Raw genomic sequence first — 12,988 nt, forward strand, 5'->3', positions numbered from 1 at the left:
GGGTCCATGGCGGTGAGCGGACGTCGATGGCTAGGACGAAGGAGCAGGGCGATGGCGAAGACGCAAAAAACGGAGGACTTACGCGGTGAGAGAGGCGTTCGATTTGGGCAATTTGGGGTGGCCTTGGCTTGTCAGGTCCGACGTAGCGGACGTGTCATCCGCCTCACGTACGGGTTGGGGTTTGCGACGTGCTAAACCGGATAAGTAGGTTGTGTTTGGAAGACATGATTATTATTATTTTTGTCCGAGCAATGTTCGGCCTTTTCGCCAGGACAAAATGGTGGCTTTGATGGTTGAGTTGCCAATGATCTTACCTTTTTGCGAGTGATTAATACTATTTTTTGGGCAGAGATTTGTAAGGATAAGTTTCTGCCGCTTGTCTTTTTTTGAATATATGATATGATATTTCTTAAACTTCACAAAATGATTTCGTGGAGCATTTTTTGATAAGTGTGTGTGCGCCCATCTTGTCAAGTTGTCTGTCCACAATTTATTACCTTATCACAACCACATGTGGGCACGACACCGTGGTTAAAATACACTGAGACAACTCTAGACAGCCACAGCGGGCGTGTCACTGAACATTATTGCCAGATCCATCCTCAGTGCTAGATCGAGCGACAAACAGACAGCGGCCGTGCAGTGCCGGTGGCGGTGGCGGCAAGTCGCGACGGCCATGGAGCTCCTGCGGGACAGCATCCCCATGGTGTCCCTGGCCGCCGCCGCCGCCGCACTGTACGCGCGCATGGCCTCGTCGCTCCTCCGCCCCGGCCTCCCGCGCCTCGTCGCACTGCTCCCGCTCTTCCCGTTCCTCGCCGCCGCGCCCCTGGCATTGACTTCCTCTGCCATCGTCCGGGGCACCGCCGGCTTCTTCCTGGCCTGGCTCTGCGCGTTCAAGCTCGCCCTCCTCGCCGCCGGCCGCGGGCCGCTCGACCCCGCGCTCCCCGTGCTCCCGTTCCTCTTCACCGCCTTGCTCCCCGTCAAGCTCCGCCGCGCTGGCGCCGGAGCGCCCAAAGCCAAGCCGCTGCCGTCACTCGTCTCTTGCGCGGCCAAGGTCGCCGTCATAGCCGCCATCCTCAGCATCTACCCGTACAACGCTCGGCTGCACCCCTACGCGCGCCGGGCCGTGTACGGCGTCCACATATACTGCTTCCTGGACCTCTTCTTCCCCTGCATCGCGGCGGCCGCCGGCGCGCTGGGCATGGAGACGGAGCCGCAGTTCGACCGCCCCTACCTGGCCTCCTCGCTGCGGGACTTCTGGGGCCGGCGGTGGAACCTCATGGTGTCGGCCATCCTCCGTCCGTCGGTGTACGACCCCGTGCGCGCGCGCGCCGGGAGCCCCGCCGGCGTGCTGGCCACCTTCCTCGTGTCCGGGCTGATGCACGAGGGCATGGTGTACTACCTCAGCCTCCGGCGCCCGGACGGCGGGATGACCGCCTTCTTCCTGCTCCACGGCGCTTGCTGCGTCGCCGAGGGCTGGTGCGCGCGGCGGTGGGCGGCGAGGGGCTTGCCGTCGCCGCCGCGGGCCGTGGCGACGGTGATTGTGGTGGTGTTCGTCGCGGGCACGTCGTTCTGGCTCTTCTTCCCGCCGCTGTGCAAGGACGGAGGCGAGGAGAAGCTGCTGGAGGAGTGGGCTGCCGTGGCGGCCTTCTTCCTCGACGCCGGCAGAAAGATTAATGGCATTGTACGTTCAACGGACTAACTAGCAGTAGGAAAATAAGTTTCAGAATGATTGGGACTCTAACCAAGTAACCAAACATGATTGCGTTCTCTTGTTTACCATGTTAAAATCTGAGAGATGAAATGTACACTCTCAAAAGTTTCACAAGTGAGAAAAATGTAAAGCACCGAGGATATATGTCGATCATTCTCCATAATATGAACCGTGCACCATTCCACACCTACAGCTCGCCAAATGCAGAAAGAATAAACGTCGCCAGCTCTGGCGATTCCCAGCCAAAAGCAAGTCATGATTCACCAACCTTGGGGCTCGTCCTCAAACTGAGATTGTACTTTTACAGTGCCAAGTTTGCCAAAAAAAGTTCAGTGTTAAAAGAGCTTTAAACCATATATAGGCCGCTCTGCTATTCATGAATACAAACTACCTTCCATCTCATTAGATGGCTCTCAAGAAATCCAACCATCTCACATCCCCACCGGTGACACTTAAGATGTGTTTGGAAGGGTGCATGAGGGTAAATTTACTACTCAACCCACTTTTGGTTGATTGGTAGCCTGCACGGGACCACCTTGAGCTTAGCCCAAATACCCTCGTAGCATGCACGAAGAGAGAGCACACCGGTAGCCGTTCGCTGGTCAGCATGCACGAGTGATGCATGCAACGGCGTGTTTCAAATTATGTTCAGAAATTGAATTTTTTTACAATTATAAAAAATGTTCAGAAATTCAAAAAAGTTCAAATTTTTAAAACTTGTTTACATTTAAAAAAACAAAAAAAATTCAGATTTTCAAAATTTTGAAAAAAAATCAAAAAATGTTTGGCATTTCAAGTTTTCAATAAATTTCCACAAAATATTCAAAATTTGTGTACACTTTAGAAAAAAATCAGATTTTAGAAATATATATATTAAAAAATCAGAATTTCTCTTAATTTAATTAAAGTTTCAGAAAATGTTCAGAATTTCAAAATAATTAAAATTATAAAATATTCAAAGTTTTTGTTCACTTTTTCAAAATTTGTTCAAATTTTTAAAATTTTGTTCACCATTCATTTTTTTGGGAATTTGAAATTGTTCAGCATGTTTAAACAGATATAGGATACCAAACAAAGTGTCAGCTCAACATGTCTCAACATCGCTACCAGACAACAACAAATGCATGTTCAACATGTATAAGGGGAGAACAACCATGCTAGGTTGAGAATGCTACCAAACACACCCTTAAGCACCATTCTACCCCATAGGGCAGCATCTTCTTACCTCCTCAGCACCCCAGTCTATTTTCAAGTTCATATTTTCAACAGGCTCACTCACCTTCATGCACAAGAACAAATTGGAAATACACTTCTGCTGAGACAAAGCTTCTATAAAGCAACAAATGATAGCATAGTTTATAACAGAACAGGAGAGCAGATTATTAAGGCACAGCTTACAAATATTTATGTTGTGTATAAATCGTCGCCATTCACCTAGCCCTCCGTCTCTTTACCTATTACAGTTTGAGTACAACACGCCGTCCAAGTGCATGGCAAAATACGAATGCGACAGTGGCCCAAAATGCCAAGATGAATGAAACGGCACTGACCACGTAAAGGATCGGGTCAGAATCATCAGCCACACTTCCTGCAACACCATTTGCTGCCATGGGACCTGAACTTGAAGTGCATGATCTAAGGTTGTTGTTCCCTTTGTAACTGTCCATACCGAATGTGCTGAACTGACCGCTGGCTGGTAGACACCCCGATAAATTGTTGTATGCCACAGAAAACACCGCTAGGGATGACAGCCGAGTTAACTGCCATGGCACTGATCCACTCAGCCTGTTTTCTGATAGGTCTAAGCTCTCAATCTCGCTCAAGTTTGCGAAGGTTGCAGGGATAGAGCCAGTAAAGAAGTTGTTCGACAAGTTGAGAGACTTGATATGGCTCCAATTCCCCATCTCCATCGGAATCTCTCCAGACAGCATGTTTGCAGATAAGTCAATGCCAGACATCGACATGAAGAAGTTCTGTCCGTATGTGTATTGGTTCCCTTTAGTGGTGAATGTGAAGCCTTGGAGGTCATAATGACTACTATACGAGAAGTCCATATCATCGAACATACCAAACCCCCCTCCAAAGAAGTAACCAGAGGTTGTGGGCCAAAAAAATGTATAAGCTTCAAGTTCATGGTCTTCAAATGGGATGCCACCAATACACCGTGGTACAGAACCCGAGAGTCTGTTATGAGAGATGTCAATTATGCTCAAGTATTGGAGACGACACAGATTTGATGAGATCTGTCCCTCAAACTTATTTCTGCCTAACAACAGTAGATCGATTCCAAAGAGATATTGTATCCACTCAAGGTTGCCTGTGAACTGATTCCGGCTGAGATCCAAAGCTCTAATGAAGGAGCTGTTGAAAAATGCATTCGGGGAGCCTGACAGTGAATTCCCAGATATACTCAGAAACTCGAGTGGTAATGTACTGCTGCAGTGTGGTATAAGCCCTAGAAAATAGTTGTCCGATAGATCTAACAGCTGAAGACTTGTTAATTTGCAAATTTCTGGATGAATGTCACCGGTTAAACTATTTTTAGCTAGGCTCAAAGCTTCCAGTGAAGGAAGATTCCATAATGAAATGTCCAGTGCTCCTGACATATTGTTATCATGTAAATCCATGATTTGGAATTTACCAGACAGATTTCTAGGTAGAGTCCCTTCAAATTTGTTGTTGTCTAGGTATATTGCTGCCGCAACTGACAAGTTACTAGCCCCATCAAGTATCACACCCCCGAGGTTATTGTTTGAAAGCTTCAATATCATCAAAGCAGAACAATCAGTGAACAAGCAAGATGGTACCTCTCCTGTAAATTTATTATTTGACAGATCCATAAGTTCAATGCTGCCAATGTTGCACAATGAAGATGGCACAAGTCCAGATATATTATTATGAGAAACATTCAGAATCATCAGCTCAGGAAACATTGAACCTATATTGGCAAGCAGCTGTCCTTCAATACGGTTTAGAGCTATGTTCAGCAATCGAAGATCCGTTTGGTTTTGCCAAATGGGGTATAATGATCCAACTAACGAGTTATTCGAAAGATCCAGGTAAACTAGTATCGCTTCATTTGTGAACAGAAAATTGGGCATGCTTCCCCGCAAATTATTGTTGGACAAATCAAGAAACTGTAGACGATGTTGTGTGTGTAGGAAATGTGGCTCTGTAATCATGCTCTTATCAAGGTTACACGAAGAAAGCATTAGTGTTCTCAACTGAAATTTAGGTGCCCAACCATGCATTTTCACTAGAACAACCAAATCAGTGTTCCTGGACAGATCTATCTCTTTGAGCTCAGTACAATATCTTAGCCAGAAGAAATCAATTTTACCACTTAGCTTGTTTCCAGATAACCGGATAGTTTGAAGCAACGAGGAACAATTCCAAGTTGAGCTTATAGGTATATGTCCTTCAAAGAGGTTTTCTGAAAGATCCAAGTACTCAAGGCATGGAAGGGCAAATAAGGATGCTGGGAGGCTACCATTCAATCGATTGGATCCCAAATGCAATTCTCGTAGATTCTGGAGATTTTTTAAACCTGCCATGTATACATGATTTATGGCAAGTAAGATTTAATTGCACCAAACTGAAAAGGGATATTTAATCTATTTGCCTCAGTACCTATATTCTGAAGAGACCCACTCATGTTATTTCTCTTGAGATTTATGACCTCCAGAGAAACCAGGTTGCTGACAGATTCTGGGATATTCCCTATGAAACTGTTGTCACTGAGGTTGAGATACTTGAGCTTGCTCAATCCTTGTAGACCTGAGGAATTGCTCGATTCAGAATAAAATTTTGCAATCAAACTTATTGGAAGGATACTACTATAGAGTTGTATGCATGCAACAGAAGTCACATACCGTCGAAATTTTGTAAGCAAGCGAAATTTTGCGAGAAATCTAGCAGCTGAAGCTCCCGGAACGAAGAAAAGATTGTCAAGTTGAGGTTCCAGCATGCAACTTCCATAGCTTTGACTGACATGGAACCATCACTATTACGGATAGGGATTTCCTGGTAGAGATAGGAAAGGTCGAGACCCAATATTCGCCGTGTGCTGTTGTCACACGTTATCCTTTCCCACGAGCAGCAGTCATCCCCGTGTCCCCACGAACTGGGAACCTCGGAGTTTGCGCTCGTAAACCAAGAGCTAATATCCATGAGGGCCGCCCTTTCCTCTGTTAAGCAGCCTGAAGAACCCGGAAGCATGGAGTGGACTACGCACAGGACGAGGAGCAAGCACCCCCATGGCAAGAAGCGGCCCATTTGAAAGAGAAAAGCTTCTACTATATCTTTGTGTTCTAGGGTGTAGGCTTGAGAGCAAGCTCTTATTTTGTGCTCCTTTATATACACCTGCTATTCGAAATACAATACACTTGCTTGGTAAACAAAGTTGTGGTCCATGGTAGAAGGTATGCTTGGACAGCAACTTTACCTATGGCCAAGGGCACTGTGTTGACTCACCGAGTAACATTTTGTTCAAGACTCCTTTGGTGGGTAGCCATAGACATCAAATTAATGACAAAACATGGACCATGGATGCCAATAGGCGCAGAATTGCGCTATTTTGGATCTGACCACAAAGAAAAGTTGCTGATGTGAACGTGCGCTACACACCACCAGTCACCAGAAGCCTGGATGGATAAAGAGCGGGTTGTTCTCTGACACTATGTGAATCTGCTATATATTGCAAAATTTCATAACTCAATCCTGCAACTTGTTAGTCACATAAGGTGGTGGTAGAGAGGTGGAATTGGTATACCAGCTAAGCAAGTCGTTCTCTTGCTCAGTCCGTTGTGGACTTTGTTCAGAAGCTTCAGTCGACCGTGCGCCGTGAATCCCCCAGCGCTAGCGGGCAGCAGAACTCGTCGTCGGCGCAGCATGTCCCCTCCGGTACCAGTTCGCCGCCGGCGGTGATTTGAACCTGTCTCCGCACGAAATCGGAGGCATGCGCTTTGTGTCTCAACGGAGGAGACAAAAACTCGATTCAGAATCAGAAGCGACCTCCTGATGTGGCGCGGCGACCACCCGCCGTGAGAGATGACGCTGAGGGCGGGCACTGGCGAGGGCGAGGGCGGGTAGTCGCCGTGGCGCAGCTGGCGCTGAGGTCCGGCCGGGGCAGCGGCGACCGTCCACCCCGGATGCCGGGCCGACGGCGCGCCCGGAAGCTTCCCCCCAGTCCTCGCGACGTTGGGATGCGGCTCTGTGAGGCACTGGCGGCCGCGGTGGTGGCGGCGGCAGAGGCCACAGCCATGGCGCCGGAGGTGAGCTGGGAAATCGGACGGAGAAGAGGGGAGGTCCTGCCTCTGCCTGGTCTGGTGCGGCCAACAGTGCTCCTGTGTGCTTGCACACCCGTCGTTTTGGCCAAACCTGGTCAGATGGGCCACGGGCCAGCCCGTGAGAACGCGTACGGCCCTGGCACGTGTATAAACGGGCTTGTCTAAAAAAACGTGTACAAACGGGCAGCATGAGGCGCGGGAGCTATAGGAGCTATATCTCAAAATCATCAAGGACGTGTTTGGTAGCCTGCATGAGGCCCGGCCTGTCTCGCGCGGGACGAAAACGGGCCGATTGGCTGCCTGCTTTCACTGTTTGGCTCGCATGGCACGAACCTTAAAGAACTCCTGGGCCTGGCTCCCTGGGAACGCACGAATCGGCAGTTTCTCCAGGGCCAGGCCCGAGCGGTGCAGGTGAGCGGCGGCGGCGGCTGCACGCGCGCGGCCACGCTCGAGAAGCCGCGTTGCTTCCCTAAGCGCCGGCAGTTATTAGCCTCATCGCTCCCTCTCCCCACTCTCCCTCACTCTCCCAACTCTCACCGGCGGCGACGGATCGGAGCAGAGCAAGAAGACCACCGAACTTCATCACCGGCGAGCGGATCATCACTTGGCCCGCGGCAATGGCGGTAAGCCCTTCTCTCTGTTCGACATGCAGTATTTTTTCCCGTTCGATCCGGCGATAGATTCAATCCATGGCGGAGGAGAATGGGGAATATAGAGGTAGATAAGCATGTAGAGGTAGTTCATACAAGTTCATGCGAGTTCATAGTACTTCAAACTAGTTCATGCAAGATCGGAATAGAGGTAGATGCGGATGAAGAAATGGGATTGGGGGATTGGGGGTACACAACGGACACCGGCTCACCGCGGCAGTCGTCACCGGCGTGCGGAGCAGCGGATCGAGCCGCTGGCCTTCATCTTCTTCTTCATCGCCGTGCGGGCCGGTGGGTCGTCGTCGTCGTCCTTGGCTGAGTCGAGGTCGATCTGCCAGATATGACGGACTGGCTCCGGCGCCCTCGCTGGCATCTGCACCGCTTCTTCCTCCTCCTTAGGCTCCCCACCGATGACCACCGGCGGCGCCATAGCCGTCTCCCAATACACTGCGGCACACGGTCATTAGGAGCCCAGTAGCTCTTGTACTTGCACCACTTCTTCCTTTGTTTAGCATCATCGGAGATGTACTGATTCATGGCCCCGGCGAATGATGTCAACTGCCATCACGCCCTTCGCTGGGTCAGGAATCAACATCTTCAGCTCTTGTGCAGTGGCCCTCATGAGCACTGCATTAGATTCCTTCTGCATCTCAGGCATGGAGTCGAAGTTCGAGCACACCTCCATGGTGTTCTCGAATTTGGTGCGGTCACCAGCCGACCACCCGAGGAAGAAAGCCCTCCAGCCAATACCCTCAAGGGAAGGGGTTGGCGTTGGAGCTGGAGCTAGAGCTCATGGTGATGGGGAGGAGGAAGGTTGACAGTGAGAGAAGAGAGGGGGTGGGTAAGTAGTGCTGGGCAGGGTGAGTAAATATAGGGGCGATGGAGAGGAGAAGAGTGACAGTCATGCCGTTTTAACTACATGCTCTTCAATAAGCCATGAACTCTGTGTTGTGTCTGACTCCATGAATTGTGTGCATATCGAGGAGAGCAATGAGGTGCTCCCGGCCGTTGACAACAAGGGCAAGCAACCCCTTCACCCTAATGCCCGATGAGGTTGTGCTGCCGCCCACCGCCGAGGAAGACCCGAAGACGCCTGAGGGTGGCGACGGCAAGGGCATGGAGGAGCCCCCCCCCCCCAGCAACAAGCGCTGCAACTACGGCCACTACCATCAGGAGGATGGCTCGACTCACTTATGCAGGGTCATCCTTGCACCGAAGTTTGAGTGCATCCCCATGCCCCTGGACTTCACCAAGCACTTCGCCACGGTGCCGACGGAGTTCAAGCTCAGGAACAACACCGGCTACTCCTGAAAGATGACGGTGAAGCCGATGAACGGCAGGGTGACCCTGGATCAGGGTTGGGCCACCTACGCAGCCGTTCATCAGATCAATATCGGCTACATGGTGACGTTCAAGCTCCTCACTCCCGACACCCTCAAGGTTATCATCTTCGACGACGATGGCATTGAGGTCGTCAACAAGTGCGGAAGCACGACGAAGCCTTCGCTGCCAAGGAGTAGGGCCGGGGCCTCCCTAAGTAGTATCGAGTCTGCTTTGAACTGTTTATGTTTATGGTTTATACGTAGAACTGTTGTGAAGTGTGGTACTGCTTATCTGAAATATGCTCTTAAGTAGCTGATCTAGGGATGGGCATATAAACCGAAGACCAAAATACCGAACCGAAAGAACCGGGACCGGCACTGAACTGACCGAAACCGATTATTTCGGTTGCTACTTCGGTCGTAACTTCTGTAGAACCGAAATTAGTTCGGGATTCTCGGTTACAGGCATCGGTTACCCGATAAACCGATATATATCCTGTACGTACTTCAAAATCTGAGAAATAGCCCAGCCCATTATCATTACCTGGCAACTCCCGAGGCCCAGCAGACTAGCACCCCACGTGAACTGCTGGAAAGTCACTCCCGATTTCCCATCTCACGCAACGACCTGACCTAGCCGCCACAAGCGTTGCCTCCCCCGCCGGCGGTAGCACTATGCTCTCCTCCCTTGTCTACTGCCCTGCCGGTGGTGGCGCTCTGCTCTCCTCCCTTGTCTTCTCCCCCACCGGCGAGGGCGCTCTGCTCTCCTCTCCAGCCGTCGACGGCCGCCTGGTGGACTGGCAGCCCTTAGCGGGACTTATCTCCTATTTCCTTTGTGATTTCTTTGACCATCCCGTCATATTATTCCTTGTTGACTTCCCGTCTTATTGAGAAACTGATTAGATAGATGAGACGTTTTTGCCTTTAGATCTGATTGAGTTCGATTGACAGTGTTTTCTTTCTCTGTTCGATCTGATAGCTTCGGGCTTGTTCGGTTATACCGGAAACCGGACCGAAGTCACGGCGCCCCGAACTCTCGGTTAGCAAAATTATGAAAGACCGATCGGTCATCGTTTCTAGGAAACCGAATTTGCTATAACCCGAACAAACTGAACCAAAATTCTCGGTTAGACCAAATGCCCAGCCCTAAGTTGATCATTTGTTTATACGCTGCTCTGCTTATGATGTGTGTTAGATGGTTGTGCCGAAGTGTGCTGATAACCTCACCAACTAGTCAAAGAGGTTACCACACACCAAGCGTTACATACAACCAAACATCATGGCTTGGGTTTGTTCACTAACATGCAGGCAACCAAACACCAGGTAGTATGGTTCTGCCTATGCAGGCAAGAGGGCAGGGCATGCAGGCAACCAAACGACATGCAGATGGTGCATTTGAGACTGTATTCGCATAGTCAGGCTGAGTTGAGAAGGCTATGCAATGCAGCTACTGTTGGATACGGCAACCAAACACGCCCTAACTAGTTAATCAAGGTGTGCTCTTTGCAAAGACCACTCCCACCTTCTCATACTGTGATAAATGACGCATGTGGGGTGTGTCATTTATCGTAACCTGCCGCGCGCACCGCGGTTCACTTTCCCGTCTTGTTTGTCAGATTGTCACCTCTAAAAATTTACTATGCTCTCACATCACCCCTCTCCTGTTGTCATCTCCCTCTACCCACCACACCGACCCCCAGGTCTCTCTGTTCTTCTGCGGAGAAGAAACACCGAGCAAGGCGCAGCACCTTCTCCCTGCCAAATGACGTCGAGGTTTATTTTTTATCGGTCGGCGAGGTGTTCTATGAGGAAGATTGTGCCAAAACGGCAAGGTAGCCAGCTACAAGCTCCACCTGTTCCTGCACCTTATCTCCCTGGCAGCCAAAGATGGTGCTATCTGAAGAACATTTTAGTGGCATGCAGTGTTCATTGCAGCATTAGTGTACAAGTGTTTGTGCATGTAGACTGAAAAATTCCTCGCTGAATTTCCATCAGCATTGTGCTGCTGGTGCCAAAAACATGTACCCCTATCTATATATCCTAGTGATTGCACTAGCGAGTATAAAAATATATTGGTGGGAGCTGCATGAATTAAAGTGCATTTGCATTGAATTAACCCTGCACACGTTCCAAACTGAATATCTTGCAGAGGCTCTTAAAACCGAATGAAAAACAGTTCCATGGCGTTTCCAATTGCCTATACCACACGGGGCAAAGTGTTTCACAGACCAACGAACGACCCTTTGGTCGCCTCGAGCGAGTCACTTGCCGCTGCTGAATGGTTCCCTTGCATCCGCATTAGCTCGTAGAACATCAGGTTGTTTGTTGTGTGATAACAGAGTTTCCTGCAAGATACAATAGCTACACTGGTGAATTTGCATAGACAGTGGGCACGCTTTCAAGCTGCTTGACTGACAACCTAAACAATACCAGCTTGCCTCTAGAAAATCCTCAAACCGAACCTCCTGCGTGAAATTACCCCAGTACGTCGATGAACATTTTTGTCCCAAACAACCATCATCAAGGTTTTACTCCAAACCAATCACCTCCCAATCAAAACAATCCTTTGACTTGCACCGGATCAAAACTCATCAAGCAAATATGGTTATACTGGAGCCAACATCACTAACGCCCAAAACTGCAACCTAAACAAGTGCTATCAATATCAAGGATCAGCTCAAGCATACCCTGCGTGCCTACTTTCAGCTTGTGTCAAAAAAAATTATACGATCCACTAAGTAATATTCATGAAAAAACAAGTGTTATCAATCTCAAAATAGCTACAGGTTGAGAGTTCAAAGGTATATATCTGCAGGTTCAGAATTCAAAGGTATGTGTAACAGAAAATTTATAGTGGGATTATATTCGAGAAATAGGAAGTCAAAATTCCACGTTTGTCGGGTTTGCAATAATATACCAAGGCAAGAAAATAGAGTGTGCAATTAAGAACAGTAAAACTGAGCGTAATCCCTGCCCCCTCACGAATTAGGCATTTCTGTCCGTTAGATTTCGTTTTTTAAACGTCCTGGCCGTCCGATCTAAAGTTAACACCTGGTTTGCCGCGAACTGGGCCTATCGTTGAAAGGGCAGCTACTCCCATAGCTATTTTGGAGGCCTGTGGTTAATTGGGCCATCATTTCCTGCTCGACCCAATGCATCGAAGGCCATCTCTACAAGCGATTCGCCGATTCCCTTTCTGTAAAGGAAAAAAAAACTCGCTCCACACAAGAACGAATCAAGGGCGGTCGAACGAGAGCGGATGCGGCGGCCGCTCGATTCAGGCGAAGCAGGCGACCTGCGGTGGGATCGAGCCGACGCGCGCGCGAATCTAGCCCACGATTCGCTCACGAGTGAATCTAGCGTGCGGGGATCGAGCAGAAACGCATGATGCAGGTGAACCCAGGGCCGGTCGATCCAGCCGGGCTGATCCACCTGCAAGGTATGGAGGTGTGGGGACGCGGGCGATGATGGCGCATTATCTCCTGGAAACTGCTCCACCCAGCCTTAATTAACACAATCATACTTCAGTTTTGAAGCAGGCATTCATGTCTGGGGGCGACGTCTCGCCTGCACACTTCAGTTTCCAACTGATGCATGTATATATGCTTCCTCCCCGTCCACTCTTCGCTCACCCTCTCTACTCCAGCAGCACAAAATATTCAAGATCATGTTCGGGTAGATCTCCCTGTGTTCTTCCTTATGTGTATGTGTTGTGGAGATTGCTGCCCCAAGGTGAGCAGATGAAATCTTATTTTGTAGTATCCGATCAGTTCTTATATATGATAAAGTGGTGAATACCAATTCTTCGGTTTTGATCAAGATTTGAGAATGGCATATTTTCCAGCCTCCATGTTAAAATTTGTTTAACTTTCAATTTATTCAATTTGGTACTTTTGTCCGTTCAAAGTTTATGTGTTAAGCTGGGTAAGTAACTGTTTACTTTTACTACAACCGATGCTAATTAAGCTAAAGGTTTTATCAGTCGGTTGCACGTAGAATTGTTTTGTGAAAAGC

At 49.1% G+C, this 12,988-nt stretch overlaps 2 protein-coding genes across 5 annotated transcripts; one reads left to right on the forward strand and one right to left on the reverse strand.

Annotated features, from left to right (window-relative positions):
• The first annotated feature begins 532 nt into the window (after positions 1-532).
• LOC125540787 (acyl-CoA--sterol O-acyltransferase 1-like) lies at positions 533-1,966 on the forward strand. The gene has a single exon (XM_048704346.2). It carries the CDS (start codon positions 677-679, stop codon positions 1,700-1,702), a length of 1,026 nt encoding a protein of 341 aa, XP_048560303.1. The 5' UTR covers positions 533-676; the 3' UTR covers positions 1,703-1,966.
• A 1,100-nt stretch (positions 1,967-3,066) lies between these two features.
• Positions 3,067-7,071, reverse strand: LOC125535302 (uncharacterized). Of its 4 annotated transcripts, none has more exons than XM_087542894.1 (4): positions 6,486-7,071; positions 5,587-6,400; positions 5,345-5,491; positions 3,067-5,261 (listed from the first exon to the last, which is right to left on the reverse strand). In XM_087542894.1, exons 2-4 carry the CDS (start codon positions 5,987-5,989, stop codon positions 3,172-3,174), a joined length of 2,640 nt encoding a protein of 879 aa, XP_087399020.1. In that variant the 5' UTR covers positions 5,990-6,400; positions 6,486-7,071; the 3' UTR covers positions 3,067-3,171. The 4 variants fall into 4 exon arrangements, with proteins under 4 accessions (XP_087399020.1, XP_087399019.1, XP_048554314.1 ...); XM_087542893.1 differs by having other exon boundaries at positions 5,587-6,403; XM_048698357.2 differs by having other exon boundaries at positions 5,587-6,076; positions 6,188-7,071.
• Positions 7,072-12,988: the final 5,917 nt, after the last annotated feature.

This window comes from Triticum urartu, chromosome 2A, assembly GCF_056163025.1.
Source record: "Triticum urartu cultivar PI428250 chromosome 2A, HENAU_Tu73, whole genome shotgun sequence".
NCBI classification, from domain to species: Eukaryota; Viridiplantae; Streptophyta; class Magnoliopsida; order Poales; family Poaceae; genus Triticum; species Triticum urartu.